This window comes from Octopus sinensis, linkage group LG1 (genome assembly GCF_006345805.1).
Source record: "Octopus sinensis linkage group LG1, ASM634580v1, whole genome shotgun sequence".
In the NCBI taxonomy this organism is placed as follows: Eukaryota; Metazoa; Mollusca; class Cephalopoda; order Octopoda; family Octopodidae; genus Octopus; species Octopus sinensis.
The window spans coordinates 146,934,186-146,955,437 of NC_042997.1; the positions used below are offsets into that span (position 1 = coordinate 146,934,186).

Here is a 21,252-nt window from a genome sequence, read left to right on the forward strand (position 1 = left end):
CTGGTCCAGGAATGAAACCCATTATTTAGCAATTGTTAGTGCAACACCATAACCACTAGGTCATGCACCTTTGCACACATGTTAATGTGTGTGTGTGTGTGGGTAGGTGGGTGTGGTTTTTACGACTGCATGTCCTTCTTAACACCAGCTACTTTACAGTGTGCTGGGTGCTTTTTACAGTAGTATGTAAAAAGCACATGGCACACTCTGTAAAGTGGCTGGTATTAGGAAGAGCAAAAAGCATCCAGCCATAAATTAGTCCTTATATATATAAGGACTAATTTAAGATTGAATGAAGAGCATACATATGTGTAGAGGCAATTTCAAAGGGGCATTCACACCTCTCTTCTAAATCTGAGTAATCACATTGCTCTTCTATAGTGCTTTTGGCTCCCCCACCATTCTCTCATACTTCAATCCTTCATCTCCTTGTATAAAGTTACCCTCCTTCCCCTGCTAATGCAGGTGGCATGAAAAATAGCATCCAGTACATGTTGTAAAGTTATTGGCATTAGGAAGGGCATCCAGCTGTAGAAACCATATCAGAGCAGCTACTGGAACATGATGCAGCCCTTGGACTCATGTAAAACTGTCCAATGCATGCCAAATAATATCCATTTGCCTTTATCCATCATATATTTTATTTATTACTTTTCTTTCAGTTTAAATTGTGATTGTTTTTTTCTTCTCTCTACTTTTAAGGAAATTTTCATAAAAGAACACAAAAAAGAAGTTGAAAAGTTTGGCATGATTAAAAGACCTCAGGATAGTATGGAATATTTGTTAGAAAATAATCACTTGGTGTGTGAAGAAACAGCTAATTACTTGGTTATGTGGTGTATTGAGCTGGAGATGGAAGAGGTAAGAGTTTTGAGGTTTTAACTGGAGAGAAAAGAAATGTTCTCTCAGTGTAAAGATGTTCAGTTGAGTCAAGTTTTAAAATGCAACTGAACATGTAGTTGGATTTAGTTTTAGTTCCTGGCTTCACATAGAAGGTAACTACAAATAGCTATTGTAAATACTGGAGCAAATGTTTTTATCTTAATGTCAGCTTTTTTTCCATGGGGCAAAATGCTAATTATTCATTGGCTGAATATGAACTGAATCAACTTCAGTTTGATTTATTTTTTCAATGCAGAAAAATGAAAGGCAACTTTGGACTTGGTAGAGTAGAATTCAGAATCTAGAGCTTAGCTAAGCACTTTAGTCTGGCCTTCTACTATATCTGCTCTCTTTTTAGTCTTCTTTTAATATAAACAATTAGATTGAATGAGAATAGTAATGGCAATGTTTGTACCTTGAAGTTAATAATTTGTTTATATTATTACCATAACTGCTTAGAAATATAGAAACCAGACAATACTGCCTTGTGGTAAGATGTAATGATAATTAAGAAAAAATGTTAAAATTGCATCAGAATTTAACAGAAAGTCGAATAAATTCTTGTGACAGAATTGAATTGTGTTGTTTTGGTCAGAGCTGTTATTTGGTATTCTAATTTCTCTGTCAAATATAATGCTTATTCATATTTTGAGTTAATCGCACATTATCTTGTAGCTTCAAGATTTCAATGATGTGATTATTTTTAGAATGACATTTTAGAGTAGGTGTGAGAGGCAGGATCTGGCCAGCTTGAACATAAAATGGGTAGAATATTTGGACCTGAAATGGTAGTTTAAATGTGAAAGGATTAAACAATATAAAAAGCATAGAGAACTAACAAACCTTTTCTTTTGCAAGGTATTTTGGTACATTAATTGAAAGTTGGGTTGTCTGCTGCCTTCCTTTAGATTATATTAGATTGTTTTATAATACACTATATGCCTTGTGACATCTGAATTCTTTGAGAAGGGTTTAGAGTTATTGGTGAAATTTGATTTTTTTTCACAAATTTTTGGCTTCTAAGTCTGTTTTCTTTTCTTATTGTAGAAAAAAAATTTAATGGAACATGTTTCCCATCAGACAATTGTGATGCAATTTATTCTGGAACTTGCTAAACAGCTTGACCGTGATCCTAGAGACTGTGTAAGAACATTCTTTGGCAAGTAAGTAGGCTTTTCTTGATTTATTTATTATTGAGTCATTATTTTTACAGCCTTATGTTTTTCCTATCAATAACCTTTACCGGTTTTGTTGAAGTCCTTTGAGAGCAGAGCTACCAGACAATCCATAGCTCAGCAATTTTCATGTAAAGTACAGGATGTAAGCATATGTATGCACACACACATGGTCTTTGTACAGTTTTCTGCTATAAAATTCATTCACTAAGCATAAGTCTGCCTGGTGCTGAAGTAAAAGACACAGAATAAGACAGAACCTGAAACCACATGGTAGCAAAGCAAGCTTCTTAACCATAGCCATACTAATACATTCTTGGTGAGCATCCATCTGATGCCCCCCCCCCCACCTTCTCATTTATTTGTCACCCATTTCCCTCCTATTTCATAGTACGTGTTTAATTTGAGATGGTACTGGATCTCTTTGATTATCTCAGCAAGTTATAATATTGGAATTGTGCCTGCTCTACACTTTTTTTTCTCTCCCACCAATATACCTGAGGGAAAGCATTGGGTCTGTTTATATCTGATATACATTACCATCACCCTTTCTGTGCTGCCAGCTATCACTCCATTGTTCTGGCCATTCATTGCTGATACCATCACTCTTGTTATTGCTCATCTATGTTGTCACCCACCATTTGATCTCTATTTTGCCAGCCTTATGCTGTCACTTTTTGCCTTCATACCCTAACTCTAGTCCTTATGTCATTGTGCGCTACCTTCTCTTCATCATGGTTACGCTAGCTTGAATAAATGAAAATGCCACAAAGTCGAGAGTTGCTTAGTCTTGTCAAGCATGTGACAGTTTCTTTTCTGTCATGGCCCTGGTAAAATTCATCCAACACACTCAGTAGAGTGGTTGGTGGTAGGAATGGCATCCAACTGTAGAAACTGTTATAAAGTAGATTATACAAATGAGATGTGGTCTCTGGCATGTTTTGGAAGGCTGTGGCTCCAAATGACCTGATTTGGCTCAAGACAACCCATGCTAGCATGGAAAATGAATGTAAGATAATGACTTCAGTTGTTGAACAAATGTATCCTTTAGCTATAGGTTTCCATCAGATTGACCATTGGTTCACTTCATTTCTGACAGTGTCTTAATGCGGAACAAATAATGCAAAGAATTTTCAAAAAAGCACCAATTTTGTTGCTTGTGTACATTACATATATAAAAAAAAAACATGGTATTCTGAAGTTTCTATTGACCAAATTTCATCCACAAGTATTGTCAACCTGAAGTTGTGGTAGAAGACTTCTGCCTAAGGTAGTTACAGAGCAAGCTACTTAATCACACATAAAAGGTCCAACCTATGTGAATCTTCTAATTTAGTAATTTGTTTCAATGAAGTGGTTAACAAGGGCAATCAAGTGATAAAAACATTTGCACCAAGAATTAAACCATCTTTTCTATGGAAATAAAAACTCATGCTACCTTATTTGTAAGACCCAATTGTCTAAAACCAGATAAAATCACTTCATCTCGAGTGTGTGTCTTGGAGATCCTTTTACTTCAACATCCATTCATTTGTATTAGCTAAGTACCAAGCCATGCTTATTGATGGCAGAAGCCAATTCTGATATTTTATCACTTCAACTACAAACTCCTGTACTTTTTTTATCAGTCTTGTGTATGTCTAAATTGATTATATTTTGATGTTGGCATTATATTTTCATAAATACTGAATATAGTCATAAATTGCAGTCAAGATATTAATTCCTGGATCAATCCTGATTGAGTAAACCTATCCCTAAAAGTGTATTTTGTATAATCTAAGACTACTTTTTCTTTTCTTTTATTTTTTAAAACCATAGGATGACAAATCCCAATCCTGCTCAAGAGAAACAATACATGGCAGCTTTTGAAGATGAGTTAAATGCTTTCAAGGGTAGGGTTCGTGCCCGAGCCAAAGAAAAACTGGAAGAAAGCATTAGGCAGATTGAAGAGGTATTTGACTCCTTTTAAAGCTTCTAATTCCACCTAGAAAAAGAAAGTAATTGCATATGAATTGGATTGCCTGTGTTCAGTTCACTGCAGGGCAAGAGCCTCAGCATATTCTTTCCTCCAACTATAGTCCTATGTAGGGGCTATAAACTTGAGATCATACTGGTTTAATGAGGCTACTCTGGTTCCTGTGCCTATGGCACATAAAAAGCACCATCCTAATGCAGTCAATGCCAGTGACCCCTAACTGGCTTTCATGCTGGTGGCACATAAAAAGCACCCGCTAGTTTGGAGTTGTTGACATAAGGAAGGGCATCTAGCTGTAGAAACCTTACCAGATCAGATTGGAGCCTGGTGCAGCCTCTTGGCTTGCCAATCCTCAGTCAAACTGTCCAACCCATGCCAGCATGGAGAGTGGACGTTAAATAATGATGACTCTACCACATTGGCTCAACATGGCCAGGCTGAGGGCTGCAGATTTTATACTCTTACCCAGGAGTACTTAAGTTGAATAAACCAATTCCAGTGCTTAAATATGATTTAACCTTTTCTATAATTAATTTTTGCACTTGTCTTGAGTGTTCATTTTCTTTTCATTTTTTTTTTTTACAGGAAGAGAGACAAAAGAGATTAGGACCTGGTGGCTTGGATCCAGTTGAAGTGTTTGAGACTTTGCCTGATGTATGTAAACAATTTTTGTTGTGCTCTACAATTTGATGAATTAAGTGTTCAAAACGTCATCTGATTTTCATTTATACCATTTCATATTTCTTTGGCAGGTATTGAAAGAATGCTTTGAACAGAAAGATATCCAAAAATTAAAAGACACAATTGTAACCCTGGAACCCAAAGATGCTGAATATCACATGAAACGCTGTATTGATTCTGGTTTATGGGTGCCTGAAGGTGGGGTCAACAAGAGTGAAGAGGAGGAAAGCAATGTAGAGGAAGCCAGTACTGTTGAATGATTGACTAATTCTGAATTACTAACTTTGCCACTGGTATCCTCTTCCCCTTAAAAAGCCATGATACTGAATGAAACTGAAATCTCATGGCAGTGGTTACTCTCTCTCTCTTCACTCTCTACAAGAACAAAAAGAGATGGGAGGGGGTGGTGGTGTTTTCTGCTAACAATCCAAGTCAGTGTTGGGGAAGGAAGTATTTGACTTTTCAGATATTACTAGTTTGACTGAACTTTTCTCTGATTTCTCAACACCCAATTCTTCCTGGGGTGGGTAGATGGTGGATCATATTGGTTCAGCTACTTCTCTCTGAATTGGGTTGTGAAAATAAAAAAAAGTTTTGGAAAAAAATAAAAAATTTCAATGAGTAATTTGAGTTATGATAAAACACAAATTCAAGAGTTTTTTTTTTTTTTTTGGTCTTTATTAAAGTGATGAATCTTTCTTTTTGTCTTTACTTTTCTTTTTATCCTTTTTGTCTTTCATTTTCTTTTTACCCTTTTTTTTGGGATGCTTAATTTTCAGTCCTTTTGTTTTCTTTATTAAAACATCATCATCCTCCTCATCATTACTCTTATTTCCTCCGTGATCTTCTAAGCAAATGTTGAATGCTTCTCCAGTTTTGAAATAGGATTTTACTGAAAAAAAAAAATTCATAAACAGAATTAACTTAATATAGTAGATTATTGATATAAGAAAAAAAGTACACAAGCCTGATAGAAAATTACAATTAGAATCCCAAATCACATCATGAAAAAAATGGAGATCATTTTTAATGTCTATTATTATGCTGACATGGAGTCAGATGAATACACTGTAGCAGAGTTTAAGTTTTCTATGGCCAGATGCCCTTTCCTGCTCCAGGAAATGTATCTACATTGGATACTGTATGTAGTACCTTGATATACTACAACTAAACATTTTTTTAATCAGTTGTTTCATAAAGATCTGGAATTAAAAATGTTTTCTATTTTTCATGTTAATAACAGAACTTAATATTTCAAGAATGTGCCCAATAAGTCTTCTCTACTCCATGCCAGAATGAAATAAAAAGACATGAAGAGTGTTGTACTCATACTCAGCTGTAAACCTGTCCTATTAGGGATTACGTCTAGAACTACATTAACATGTTCTTTCCATAGTTAAAGTGGACAGGGTGTGATAGGGAACTTTTGGGTGGAAATTTCTACATTTCTAGCAAGTCATGTAATAATGTGAAGGGCCCTCTCTCCTTGTGATATAAGTGTAAATCTTAAATTATACAGCTTTTCTTTTTCTACAATATGAGTGAAAAAAGTTTTTTAAAAAATGTAGCAGATAATTGTAAAATTTTGAGCAAACAAGGTAACTTTTAACATGGTTGCTAAACTTTTGAGGCTGGAACATCTTTGATAAAGCTATTCAATCAGGACTTAGGCATTCCATACTGATGAAACAATCCCCTTGTTATCTTCAGCTAACTTTCTATCTTAACTTGTTTTATTCGTTACATAATGGAAATACTGCACCAAATTCTCTACAAGAACACACCAGTAGAGTTTCCCTCATTTGCTTTCCTGCTCTGCATTGAAATTGCTCACTCTAAACTTGATTAGTTGCTAACTCTTTCCATTTTGTCAGGCTTATCACTGTGCACACATACCAGGTTGAGAGAATCCTTGTCTCTTCAAATCAACAATGTCTTGACAGTGTCTCTTCCATCACACTCAATGTATGTCTGGAGCTAGTCGCTGTCTTCATTAACCCTTTAGCATTCAAATTGGCCCATATCCAACCAAATTATTTAACCAGTTTTATACTGAAACTGACCAGATCTGGCCTCTCACCTCAACTAAACAATCACATCACTGAAATCTCTAAACTACAAGATAACGCACAGTTAACCCAAAACAATATAAATAAACATCACATTTGACAGAATCTGAACACTTCAAATCTTCTGACCATATCTGGCAAAACTGCCCATATATAGGTCCTGTCTATCTTTTATCTCTTGGATCAGTGGCTTCTGTTAAGTTGCCTCCCTCAATATTACATTCCAGCTCAGTTGAGGGGGTCTTGCCTTGCAAGTTATTTGTTGATCTTACTAGTACTGATGTCATGAGAAAAGTGCACAATGTACTGTGAAGTGGTTGGCATTAACAAGGGAACCAAACTGAAGAGACTATATCAAAGCAGACATTGGAACACAGAATGGTAAGCAATAGCATGCAAAAAGTCCTGGGGTCCCTTTATCCAATCTCCCAAGTGTTGGTGCCATGAAAATCACATCAAGTACACTGTAAAATGGTTGGCAAGAGGAAGGGCCACAAGCCATAAAAACTATGACACATGCAAGCTTCAGTCTATAGAAGCAATAGCTTCCAATAGGAGGCAACTTGGATTCAAACAACCTGTACCACCCATGCTAGCATGGAAAGCAAACAAAAATATTATGAACTCTTGTAACAAAATGAAGTACCATTTTATAATCGAAATATTAATATTTCTAAATCTCTCTAAAGGAGACTACAGTAGCGGTACTGGATATTAATAGTTATCACCAAGCTAACATGGTAGTCCAGAAAAATAAGACGAATGCTGCCGTTGATTAGCTCCAAGAGGCCATCGCCTCTAGCTAGCTATGTGACACATGAACCTGTGTCCATTATAACCTTTGAACAGGGGAGGTCAGCAGCTTCCACTTGCTGATTTGGCATCTACAGACTAGTTTCGGGGTAGTTGCCCCTTATCAGTGTAGAGTAGCTGAAGCCAGCAGGTGTCGCTACTGACCGTCTGTTCGACGGATTATTCACCTAAATTAAGAAGAATATATCCACTGAATTTAGGTAAATAATTCTTCAAACAGACGGTCAGTAGCGACGCCTGCTGGGTTCGGCTACTCTTCACTGATAAGGGGCAACTACCCCGAAACTAGTCTAGATGCCAAACCAGCAAGGGGAAGCTGCTGACCTCCCCTGTTTGAAGGTTATAATAGACACAGGTTTGGAGCTAATCAATGGCAGCATTCGTCCTATTTTCCTGGACTGTCATGTTAGCTTGGTGATAACTATTAATACTGCTTTATAATTTTTTATCAATACAATTTGGAATGACTCGATCAGCTTTCTCCATACTGGTTGATTTTTCACTTGTGTATGTTATTTATCATGATCAATCAGGGTTAGATTATAGTAAAATATGCTGAGAAGAACCAATCTGAAACATTCACAAGTAAATCAAATGACTCCTTACCCTCGGCACTCTGGCGAATGTCCCAAACTTTCATATTTCCTTGCCCACCAAAAGCAAAGACAAAAGGTGAATCTGGACATGGCAGTGCACACATAATTTCTCCCTGTAAAAGACGAAATTTAACAAACTGTTACTGTGAAAGCCTTTAAATCATTTTGCAATTAATTGAAAGTTGATAAAATACTGTAATTTAACATTATAAAACTGAAAAAATAACAATAATTTCATGAAATAAAAACTGTGCATGAAATCCTTGCAAAGGAGTAGCAAGCTGGTTCTCTGTACCAGTTTTAATAGGGGCAAACATGGGCATGTGGTCAAGAACTTTGTTTCTTAACCTCATGGTTTTAGATTCAGCCCCACTGCATGGCAGAGCAGCCTGTCTAGTGCATGCACACTCACATATCTCTATATATAAAGCTGAAGTTGTCTGTGTATGGTAGGTTTGGTAGCCTTCAACTGACGCTATCTCCTCTGAGACCCTGCAGCACAAGTTGACCAAAATTGAGAGTATGATTGAAGAAGGCTTGCTCTTCCTTCCGTATAAGAAAAAATTCAAATCAGACCATGTTAACACCAAAAATTATTTACATCAAAAAGGTGCTTTCTTTCTATGAAAATCCCTATTTTTTAACGATTTTTTTGACTGCTGTGTCGCCATTTTTCGGTGTATTTCAACCAGAAAAACGTTCACTTAAAGAGAATAACAAGCTACATAATGCAAGATTTTTACTTTTCAAAAATTCCAATTCTAAAGAGTTGAAACAAACCCGAGCAACGCCAGACGATACTGCTAGTATATATATATATAAGACAAATTCAAACAAAATTGATGACAGTCAAAGAGGCATTCACTGAATTATATTTATATCCCTATATTCATTTTGAATGTCCTTTTGACTTGCATTGTTTTTGTTTGAATTTGGCAGTCATTATCAATTTGCCTAAGTCACTTTCTTCTTCCACACACCAATCCAATTTAGTATATTACATGCAATTAAAATATAAATAACAAACCAACCCCACTGACTTTGAGAAGTTGTTGAATTTACACACATACACAAAAGGAAAAAGTCTTTTTACTTTACTCCCATCCACCACATACAATACAGGGCGTTTTTGTCTTGCAAAGTGTACTTGGTGATGTCATTAATGCTGGGGCTCTGAAAAAAGGCACCCACTGCATTTTTTAAAAGGGGTAGTGTTAGGAAGGGCATTCAGTTGCAGAAACTAAGTTGTCAAAACAGGCACCAGTTCTCTTGCTCACTGGATCCTGCCTAAACCATCCAACCAGCATAGAAGACCCATGTAAGACAATGGTGAGGATGAAGGTAAAGTATTCCAACAAGATTTGTTAAGTCAGAAACAAAAAAACTTACCAATTTCAAGTCTTTGGTGACAATATGTTTTGGCTCATTGTCTTTAACATCCCATACTTTGACTGTCTGGTCAGATGAAGAAGTAACAAGCATGTGCTCTATACTTGAACTCAGGACAAGCCCTGGATATAACAGAAAAAAAAAAAAAAAGCAAGTTTAGAAATCATAATAAAATATTGGAAGATGGATTTGGCATGAGTCTTTATTCAGTATGATGATCATTTCAATGGTGTGATTGTTTGTTTTTAGAATGATGTTGTAGGGTAGGTTTGAGAAACCAGTCCTGGTAGGTTTGAATGTAAAACAAAAATATTTGGGCCAGATATGGCTGATTTAAATACTAAAAGATTAAACTACAGACCCGTTGCTTTAATATATGCCTTGAACTTTGTAATTATCAAAATAAGCAATGATTTATGGTTTTCTGTATAAATGGTGACCGGAGACCTATTGAGTCAAGTACATCAACATCAAATGGAAATTGTAGTTGTGATACCTGTACTAGTGGCACGTAAAAAGCACCATCCAAATGTGGCTGATGTCAGCGCCGCCTTGACTGGCTTCTGTGCCGGTGGCACTTAAAAAGCACCAACCAATCATGGCCGTTGGCAGCCTCGCCTGGCACGTAAAAAGCAACCACTACACTCATGGAGTGGTTGGTGTTAGGAAGGGCATCAAGCTGTAGAAACACTGCCAGATCAGACTGGAGCCTGGTGCAGCCTCCTGGCTTCCCAGACCCCGGTTGAACCATCCAACCCATGCTAGCATGGAAAACGGATGTTAAACGATGATGATGATACACATGCGTTAGGAAAGATATCCTGCTATAGAAACCATGCCAAAATAGACAATTGGATCCTGGACAGCTCTCCAACTGGCCAACCCATGCCAGCATGGAAAACGGATGTTAAATGATGATTATGATGACGAAACACCAAAGTTGGTCATTTACTGCCATGAACCACAATGTAAGAATGTCATGTGTTTGGTGATAACAATGATCAACTCCTTTGTACTATATTTCAGTTGAAATATTATGCTAGTGTTTGGAACATAAATTAATACCAATTTTTGATCATCATAATTGTTTTGTTGACTATTTGCATGGGCTGAATGGAATTTGTTGAGGAATTTCCATTGCCAGATGCCCTTCCTGTCACTAACTCTCAAACATTTCCAAGTCAGGCAACATTATCCCATGACCCATAATTTCATCATGGAAAATTGAAAATAAAGGACATCGCTTACAGCTATTACATGTGAAAGCAAGGAAACAGTAACACATATACAATATATGGTGAGCTTCTTTCAGTTTCCATCCACCAAGTGCACTTCAAAGGCTTTAATCAGTGTAAAGTCACTTGCCCAAAGTGCTACACATGGGACTGAACCTAAAATTCATGTAGTTGGAAAGTAAACTTCTTACCACTTAGCTATGAATACTTGTTAACTTGCATCATTTTGAAAAAAACACATCAAGTTTGTATCATAGAACTATATGCAATCTCAGGTAGGTTGGTATTAGAAGGGTTACAACACAAATCCTTGGGGCATTGCAGTTCTTTCTTTATCAAAATTCTAGAGAAGTTCAAGGCATATATTAAAGCAATGGGTCTGTAGTTTAATCTGCTAGTATTCAAATCAGCTATAACTGGACCAAATATTCTTCTTGTTTTACATTCAAACTTACCAGGACTGGTTTCTCAAACCTACCCTATAACGTCATTCTAAAAACAAACAATCACACCATTGAAATGATCATCATACTGAATAAAGACTCATGCCAAATCCATCTTCTGTTTCATTCATTGATTATTATTATTATAATATATATATATATATATATATATTTGTAGTATAGGTGTAGGAGTGGCTGTGTACTAAGTAGCTTGCTTACCAACCACATGGTTCCGGGTTCAGTCCCACTGCGTGGCACCTTGGGCAAGTGTCTTCTACTATAACCTTAGGCCGACCAAAGCTTTGTGAGTGGATTTGGTAGACGGAAACTGAAAGAAGCCCGTCATATATATATATATATATGTGTGTGTATATGTTTGTGTGTGTGTGTTTGTCCCCCCAACATCGCTTGACAACCAATGCTGGTGTGTTTACGTCTCCGTAACTTAGCGCTTCAGCAAAAGGGACCGATAGAATAAGCACTAGGCTTACAAAGAATAAGTCCCGGGGTTGATTTGCTTGGCTAAAGGCGGTGCTCCAACATGGCCACAGTCACATGACTGAAACAAGTAAAAAAGTATATGTAGATATGCACATACATATACAAAGGTGTCAAACTTAAAAAAAAAAAAAAAATCCAATACTGACAAATACATACTGATAATTGTACAATCATTTTGTCAAGTGGTTTGTAACATGGGGTAAAACACTGAGCTGAAACAGACCTATTTAACTCATACAAACATAGGAAAATTAAATGATACTATTCTTAATCATGAAATTTCAAGGAGTGCGTGTGTATATATGTGTGTGTGTGTGTGTATGAGAGGTATTAACAGATATTTTGCAATAGGATGAACAGTATGCAACTTACCAGAAACTGCAGCAGTGTGTGCTGATATTGTATAGATAGGTTTATCATAACGGACATCAACGTAGTAGACATTCCCTTTATCAGTGCTGGCCTATAGAACAGCAACAAAAAAATGTACAACTAACATATTTACACACTGACACAAACCAAAATACATTTATGCTATAAAAAATATTTTGTAAAGCTGAGAGGCTAATATCAGTGACAGATATAGCTGAGAATTTCATGTGAATACACTAAACAAATTGTAGACTGATAAAAGCATTTGTATTTAACCCTTGGTCCTTGAGTCTCTGCTATTATAAGATAAAATAAGTGTCCTATATATTGAGTTCTATTAGAAGTCAAAAATTATCTGCACTTTTGCCACTCCTTCTTAAGATAGGCTGCACTGCTTCCAGTGCTTGCATGCTAAAAGTGGTACTTTTGTAGTTATGTAACCAATGAGGAAAATGTTGATAAAGATCACTGATCCTATGAGAGAAACTTAAAAGTTTGATGAGCTAATAGAAATCATCATCATCGTTCTTTAATGCCTATTTTCCATGCTGGCATGGGTTGGATGGTTTGACCAGAGTTGCACCAGGCCCCAACCTGATATGGCTTGGTTTCTACAGCTGGAGGTCCATCCTAATGCTAACCACTTTACAGATTGTGCTGGGTACTTTTTAAGTGGCACTGGCAAGAAAGCCACTTATGTAGCACCAGCACAGGTGCTATTATGTGGCGCCAGCACAGGTGCTTTTGTGTGGCACCAGCACAGGGATTTTGCAGGCCAATCCTCTTGAGCAAAAGCAGCAGCATGGGCAATTCTGCTGTGGAAGACAGGTCTAGTACTGTTTTACAAAGTTGAAGGTCAAATTCGATAATGTAGGGATATTGAGATGATCATGACTAGAACCCCTTTGATCATAGGCCAGCTGGACTTAGGCTTACCTGGTGATAAACAGCACCACAGAACAATAACAACTATAACAGTTTCTAATTCAAGGACAAGTCGAGCAATTATTGAGAGGAAGAGGTTAGTCAATTATATCAATCCCGAGGTCTTCAAAGTTACCTTATTTTATCAACCCTGGATGAGTAAAAAGTAAAGTTGACTTCAACTGGATTTGAACTCAGAACACAAAGAGCTGGAAGAAATAGCAAGGTATTTCTTCCAATGCTCTAATGATTCTGTCAGCTCATTGTCAGCAATAGTTTTAATGAACTAACGATAACACTATTGCTTAATTTGCTAATTATAGCAACCAACTTAACGAAAGCTGAAGCAGGACCAAACAATAACAATGAGCTAATCAGGTTTAGAATCCCCATATTGTTTTGTAATTAATTAAAACATCATTTTAGTAAATTATTGAGAGGACCTCATGGTGGCTGAGTTTTTTTTTGAGCATTGGGTCCCATGGAGCAAAGTGGCTAAGTTCCTTTCAAGTGTTGGGCCTCATAGAGGCAAAGTGGCTGATTACCTTTCGAGTGTTGGGCTTCACAGAGGCAATGACTAAGACCTTTGACATTATGTCGCGTGTGAGAAAAAAGACTCCTCAAGCTAAGCAAAATCACAGTCGTGGAAGATGCTGGTGTCACACAAATGGCACTAGTGCTGGTGACATGTAAAAGCACCCATTACACTCTTGGAGTGGTTGGCGTTAGGAAGGGCATCCAGTTGTAGAAACCATGCCAAATCAGACTGGAGTCTGGTGCAGCCTTCCAGTTTGCTAGCCCAGTCAAACTGTTCAACCCATGCCAGCATGGACAACGGATGTTAAATGAGGATGATGATGATAAATTGAAGTCAAAAGACATACCTCATTATGAGCCCTTCATTTCAAAGATGTTAAAAAAAGAAAAAAACCCAAAACACTTACATAAAAGAAATAAGGATTGTAATGGTTCCAAACAACGCGTTCTATTTCTGATCCAGCAAATGACCAAGTCTTGTGGTTGTAACCAGCATCTCGGCAGTCAAATAATCGTACAGTACTGTTGAAGATAAAAAATGTAAGATATTCAATATATATATGTATGTAGAATCAACAAATGAGACTGAGAATCTCTCTCTCTCCCTTTCTCATATATATATACATACATACGAATGTATACATGTAAAAAGAGAAGGCAGACAAATCATCCAACCCATGCTAGCATGGAAAAACGGACATTAAATGATGATGATGATTATCTACAGAGAGGAATTCTCTCCATGACAAAAATACTGTGAATGGCTTTCTTATAGATTCGAATATGGCCCAAGCATATTTGAATTGGTAACATGTTCACACATACATACATGTAATATTTCCCCATAGCCAGTTAAGTTCTCACAGAATACTGGAAATGAATGACACTGAAATTCATTTACAACTATCACATGATGCCAAAACAAGTAGACACAATCACACACACACATACATATCATCAATTAACATCTGTTTTCCATGCTGGCATAGATTGGATAGTTTGACTGAAAACTAGTAAGCTGGAGAGCTGCACCAGGTTCCAATCTGATTTGGCATGGTTTCAACAGCTAGATACTCTTCCTAACACCACCCACTCCAAGAATGTAGTGGGTGCTTTTTACATGCCACCGGCATAGGTGCTAGTTACGTAACACTAGCATCGGCCATGACCATGGTCTCATATATATATATATATCTGAGACCCCCTTCAGTCATGACACAGACTATGGGATTGCACCTAGAAAGTAACTCTCCCAGGCACATGTCCGGGCAAGGTTGTTTATGGAAGACAGCAGTCGCCCATGCATACCGGCCTCCCCTCTCCACGCCACCAAGGGAAAGGCAAAGGCCGATACAGCTTGGCACTCGTGACGTCACAACTCATTTCTACAGCTGACTGAACTGGAGCAATGTGAAAAAAGTGTCTTGCTCAAGAACACAACACGCAGCCCGGTCCGGGATTCAAGCTCACAACGTCATGATCGTAAGCTCGACGCTCTAACCACTGAGCCATGCGCCTTCACTTATATATATGTATGTATATATACGATCATCATTTATTGTCAAAGTTCTATGCTGGCATAGGTTGAATGGTTTGACACTCATTGCAAATAAAAGGCCAAATATACAAATGAAGACCCTGCTACCAACAGGGCAAAAATATAATTCTGTATAACTGTGGAAGGAAATGTTGAATCACATGGAGGTGACTGAGACCTTTGGTGATTTGATGTGCTTGAGAAAGCATGTTAAACTAAGTGAAATCTTAGTTGTGGCCAGCACCGGTGACATACAAAACGCACCCAGTACATTCTGTGGTGTGGTTGGCTTTAGGAAGGGTATCCAGCTGTAGAAACCAAAGGTAAATCAAACTGGAGCTCATTGCAGTTATTTGTCTTACCAGCCCCAGTCAAACTGTCTTACCCATGGAAAACAGATGCTGACTGATGATGATAATGATGGGTGGAAAGAAAAAGAGGGGAAAGCTTACCTATCAAAAGAACCAGTTAATAAGGTCTGTTGTTCAGCAGGATGCCACTTCACACACTGCACCTATAATAAAGAAAACAGGGAATATTTATCAAAGTGAAGATTACATTTATATAAAGCAAATATAAGCAGAAAAAAGAAGCTTTCTCTAAAGCTTCTTTACTAGAGCGACAATTTAAAAAAAAAATGTATACTATTAAAGCTTGTGTTTTTATATATGAATTCTCTTCCAGCTATTACATGCCATCAGCTAAAGGAAAAGCCTTTGTTAAAAGCAGCAGCTAAATACTGCATTAAAAAAAAAAATCACATTACATAATTTAGTCCAAGACACATCATCATCATTATGCTTGGTCAGAACTAACTGGGGTCTAAATAACAATGGAGCTTCTTGACCAATCAGAATGTTATGAACTAATTAATGTGCTTTATTGAGGAGCACAATACTGTGTAGTAAGATGTCAAAGACACCCACCAATAAACTACAACCCCTGGCCCAGACACACTGTGCACTCATCACTGCAGTTCCCCTGAACTAGTTTGTTGTATACACCAACACCTGGGTCCACTCCTACTCTTGTCATCAATATTGTACCTTGTCACAAACAAATTGCTATGCTCTACTCATCCTCCACATAACATCAACTATTTAACATCTCCTTACTACACGTGTTGGCTTACAGATACTCAGCCCTCACATATGCACAGGTAACCTACGACCTCACTTACCCTACAACTATGAACAGAGGCCATCAATATACTAAATTAAAGAATAGTAAGAAAAAATTTAGCACAACAACGATTTTTCTATAACTGTCACCTGTGAGGGTCATAGACACTACTACTCCTTGGCTATCATCATTGTTTTAATATCCTCTTTTCCTTGCTTGCATGGGTTGGATGAAATTTGTCGAGGTAGATCTATGGTTGAATATAATTCCTATCACCATGACAGGGACACCTAACCACACACAGGTGTGTATGTATATATATATGTGTGTACATGAATAAGTACATAAATGCAAAACAAGGTGCTACAAATGGCACCTGAATACCAAAGGTAGAGTAAAAGGTTTTTTTATTAAAGCTGCGAAAATATTGCAAAAACTGTTACTCAGTTTCACGTTCCTGTTTGTTGGACAGTTGTGATTCTTGATCACAACTGTCTAACAGCTTTTGTGATGTTTTTGCAGCTTAATAAAAAACTATATATATATATATAGCTCCATCCAAGTGGGATCACTGTCAGAGCAGCTGTCTGGCTTCAGTGCCGGTGGCAAGTAAAAAGCACCATTTGAGCGCGATCGTTCCCAGTGCCGCTGGACTGACTCCTGTGCAGGTGGCATGTAAAAAACACCATTTGAGCGTGGTCATCAGGAAGGGCATCCAGCTGTAGAAACACTGCCAGATCAGATTGGAGCCACCTGGTTCGCCAGTCCTCAGTCAAATCGTCCAACCCATGCTAGCATGGAAAGTGGACATTAAATGATGATGCTGATGATGATGATATATATATATATATGATGTGCATCTCTCATTTTCTGTCAACCAGATCCTCTTACAAAGCTCTGGTTGGCTCATTTGTTCAATGTGTCATGCAGTGGGGCAGAAGTGAGGGGAAAAAAACTGCACCTGTGCCTATGGCTTTCTAACCACAAAGCTACATTTGAAATAAAATTGAAAAGTTAGACGATGGTGTTGTAGGTGCTAAGAACTACACTCAAAATGAGAAACAAATATAGAGACTGACAAAGAGAAACAACTCACTAGACTGTTAAAAAATATAATATTACAAGGTATTTTGCCTACCATTCCACTTAGCAAATAACATAATGAAGATAAAGTGTTTTTCTCTTATTGGCACAAATCTATAAATTTATGAGGATAAGGGTATAATCTTTGAACTGATCTTGTCAATGATTTAAAAACAAAAATAAATCCTACTTTTTCTTCATGTTTTCTGATGGAGGATACAGCTTTGGCCTCTGTCAAGTCCCACAAACCAACAGTAAAATCTGCAGATGCACTGGCCAGAACATTTCTGGAAAAATAAAAAGGCTGGTACCATTAAGAAACATATAGTTTATACAGCATTAAATAAAAACAACTATAATTGAATATAATAATAAAAGCAAGTTAGTGGTTTAACAAAATCATATGAGAATGTTACATAGAAAGGTTTATTGTGTTTGTTCTGGTCTCTGTTTTCCATGTTCAAATTCCACTGAGGTCAACTTCGTCTTTCATCATCATCATTCAATGTCTGTTTTCCATGCTGGCATGGGTTGGACAGTCTGACATGGAGCTGGCCAGCTGGGTAGCTGTCCAAACTACAATTGTCTGTCGTGACATGGTTTCTTATTTCTTTATTGCCCACAAGGGGCTAAACATAGAGGAGACAAACAAGGACAGATAAGGAGATTAAGTTGATTACATCGACCCCAGTGCGTAACTGGTACTTAATTTATCAACCCCCAAAAGGATGAAAGGCAAAGTCGACCTCGGTGGAATTTGAACTCAGAATATAACGGCATATGAAATACCTATTTCTTTACTACCCACAAGAGGCTAAACACAGAGAGGACAAACAAGGACAGACAAACAGATTAAGTCGATTATATCGACCCCAGTGCGTAACTCGTACTTATTTAATCGATCCTGAAAGGATGAAAGGCAGGGTTGGCCTTGGTGGAATTTGAACTCAGAACGTAACGGCAGACAAAATACTGCTAAGCATTTCGCCCTTTGGGCTAACGTTTCTGCCAGCTCACCTGTTGTGACATGGTTTCTATGACTGGATGCCCTTCCTAGTGCCAACCACTTCACAATGTGCTGGGTGCTTTTCATGTGCCACCAGCCTGAGTGCATTGTACATGGTACTGGCACCTGTAAAGGACAAGCCAGTATGTATCATTTACTTGTTTCAGTCGCTGGACTGCAATCTTGCAGGTTGCATTGCCTTTAAGAATCTTAGTTGAACAAATTGCCCACAGTATTTATGTTTTTTTTAAGTCTGGCATTTACTGTATCAGTTTCTTTTGCTGTATTACTGTGTTACAGCCAAGTTCTCTATTGGTTATGATGACGAGTGTTCCAGTTGATCCAATCAATAGAACAGCCTGCTCATGAAATTAATGTGCAAGTGGCTGAACACTTCACAGACACGTGTGCCCTTAATTTAGTTCTCAGGGAGATTTGGTGTGACACAAAAGAATATGATAAGGCTGGACCTTTGAAATAGAGGCACGGCTTAATTTTTCCAGCTTAGTTGACTGGACCAATGTGAAATCAAATGTCTTAGGACACAATGCACCACTGGGAATGGAATTGATAGCCTTCCAATTGCAAGTCATACATCTTAAACCCTATGTCATGTGCCTTCACTTGAACTGCTAAGTTACAAGGCTGTTAAAAGCCAACACTGGTTGTCAAGCATTGGGTAAGGAGGCAGTGCAACAAACACAGACACAAAGATTCACACATATGTATATAAACATACACACACACACAATGGGCTTCCACATAGTTTCCATCTACCAAATCTACTCACAAGACACTGCCCAGCCCAGGGCTACAGTAAAAGACACAAGGACTGACCCTGAAATCATATGGTTGCAAAGTGAGCTTTTCAACCACACAGCCATGGTCAACTAAGAAGTACCAGCCTAGGGTTGTAGATTGGCAGAACTATCAGAAGGTTGGTGATGTCTTGTGGTAATCTATTCTGGCCCATTGTTTTATAACCTCACAAAAACTGGGAGGATTAAAAATAACAAAGTGGGCTCTACATCAGTGGCTCTCAACCATTTTGTACTTACGGACACCTTTGGTTCCTATTTTGCTCTACTGGACCTCTATAGCCGTTTGAGGTTCAAGAAAAAAAATCTTACTGTATTTTTATAATTAAATATTCATAGGAAATGTATATAAAGAATTGTTAAAATATTCCATAGAATTATAACTAAATTATTCTGTTATTTGTTTTAGTCATTTGACTGCGGCCATGCTGGAGCACTGCCTTTAGTCAAACAAATCGACCCCAGGACTTATTTTTGTAAGCCTAGTACTTATTCCATCGGTCTCTTTTGCTGAACCACTAAGTTACGATGACCTAAACACACCAACATCTGTTGCCAAGCGAAGGTGGGGGGACAAACACACACACATATATGTATATACACAAAGTATGGGGGTTTAGTCCACAGGTGATCTAAACGATTAGGTACGCTAGGTAAGTGCTGTAAAGGTTATAGCCGAGACGGTAGTTATAGAGCCATTGCAGATTTCCGATGCAGTGGATATATAATTGTTAAACAGGACAGCAAACATCTCAAGTTGTAAAAATATTGTATACGACTTGAGATGATTGCTTTGCTGACCTGATTAACAATTATATAAATATACACACATATATACAATGGGCTTCTTTTGGTTTCTGTCTATCAAATCCACTCACAAGGCTTTGTTTGGCCCAAGGCTATAGTTGAAGACACTTACCCAAGGTGCCACGCAGTGGGGACTGAACCTGGAACCATGTGGTTAGGAAGCAAGCTTCTTACCACACAGCCACTTTAACAAATTCTTATATGGACCCCACCAAGGGTCATATGGATCCTGTTCGAGAACCATTGCTCTACATGGTTGCTCAATCTCCTAGAAATAGCAGCAAAACTATCCTTGACTTTAATATTTTAATAAAAGGACACAGATGTCCTTAAAAGATAGGAAGGTCTAAGTTGGAATACCTTTGATAAAAGTTATGCTCAACCATGGTTACCCCACAGTAGAAAACAAAAAGACATATATTATAAACACACACATGTATAAAAGATGTATATATTATAAACATATAAATTATATTTACAGACCTGCTTTGTCGATTCCATGCTAAATCTAGAACTGCATCAGAATGTCCCAGCACAGAACCTTTCTGGAAATATAAATATAAAAAGGAATCTCTTCATGTAAGAGCTATGATGATGTATATTTGAAATGAAGATTGATATATTAGATTTGACTTAATTGCTATTACTTCTAACTGTACACAAATAAATATAAAACATGGTTGTGAAACATGGCCTATGAAGGTAGTCGATCAGCGAAAGCTGGAGGTGTTTGACAATGACTGTATCCACCGCATTGATCAGGTTCCTACAGCCGGTCTTTGTCATCGACTTAATCTCCGGGCCCTCCATTCGGTGCTTCTACAATAGCGCTTAAGGTGGTTCGGTCATGCTGCCCGGCGTCCAGAGGGTGAGCTGATTCGCGATGTCTGCCTCCTACCTCCACTTCCCAGCTGGCGCAAACGCACGGGCGCACAGCTGAAGACCTGGGCAACGACGATAAAGGAGGAGCTCTCCGAACTCTCAGGTTCGCAGATGGAACTGCGACAGGCTTGCTATCTCCAGTGACCTCACACAGGACTGTTGAGCATGGGCTGCCATGGTTTGTGATGCCATTAGGACCAGAGAAGAAGCCGGCTCAACCTGCCCTGGGTGAACGCCGTCACAAGTAAGTAGTAAATAAATCTAAAACATAGACAAAATTAGGTATGGTTTCTATGGCTGGATCACCTTCCTACCAACTGAGAATACTGGGTGTTCTTGTAATGGTACTAGAGAGATTGCTATGCTTTCTGAAAGACTAAAGCATCCTCTTAATCCTATGTTGTT

The 21,252-nt window shown here is 37.9% G+C and overlaps 2 protein-coding genes across 4 annotated transcripts in view; one reads left to right on the forward strand and one right to left on the reverse strand.

Annotated features, from left to right (window-relative positions):
• The window catches only part of LOC115214042 (hsp90 co-chaperone Cdc37), a 36,207-nt gene extending 30,889 nt beyond the window's left edge, over positions 1-5,318 (forward strand). For 2 of the 3 annotated variants that reach the window (XM_036505663.1, XM_036505664.1), the window contains 5 exons: positions 703-867; positions 1,930-2,045; positions 3,876-4,008; positions 4,618-4,686; positions 4,785-5,318. In XM_036505663.1, the coding sequence (XP_036361556.1) occupies positions 703-867; positions 1,930-2,045; positions 3,876-4,008; positions 4,618-4,686; positions 4,785-4,973 (672 nt within the window). In that variant the 3' untranslated portion in view covers positions 4,974-5,318. The remainder of the gene's footprint in view (positions 1-702; positions 868-1,929; positions 2,046-3,875; positions 4,009-4,617; positions 4,687-4,784) is intronic. The other variant, XM_029783072.2, reaches the window with a different exon arrangement.
• Positions 5,103-21,252, reverse strand: part of LOC115225339 (periodic tryptophan protein 1 homolog) — a 30,042-nt gene continuing 13,892 nt past the window's right edge. Inside the window, exons 8-15 of the mRNA XM_029796324.2 lie at positions 20,449-20,510; positions 17,525-17,621; positions 15,582-15,643; positions 14,000-14,114; positions 12,132-12,222; positions 9,581-9,702; positions 8,202-8,304; positions 5,103-5,605 (exon numbers count right to left, since the gene is read on the reverse strand). Coding sequence (XP_029652184.1) covers positions 5,394-5,605; positions 8,202-8,304; positions 9,581-9,702; positions 12,132-12,222; positions 14,000-14,114; positions 15,582-15,643; positions 17,525-17,621; positions 20,449-20,510 — 864 coding nt within the window. The 3' untranslated portion in view covers positions 5,103-5,393. The remainder of the gene's footprint in view (positions 5,606-8,201; positions 8,305-9,580; positions 9,703-12,131; positions 12,223-13,999; positions 14,115-15,581; positions 15,644-17,524; positions 17,622-20,448; positions 20,511-21,252) is intronic.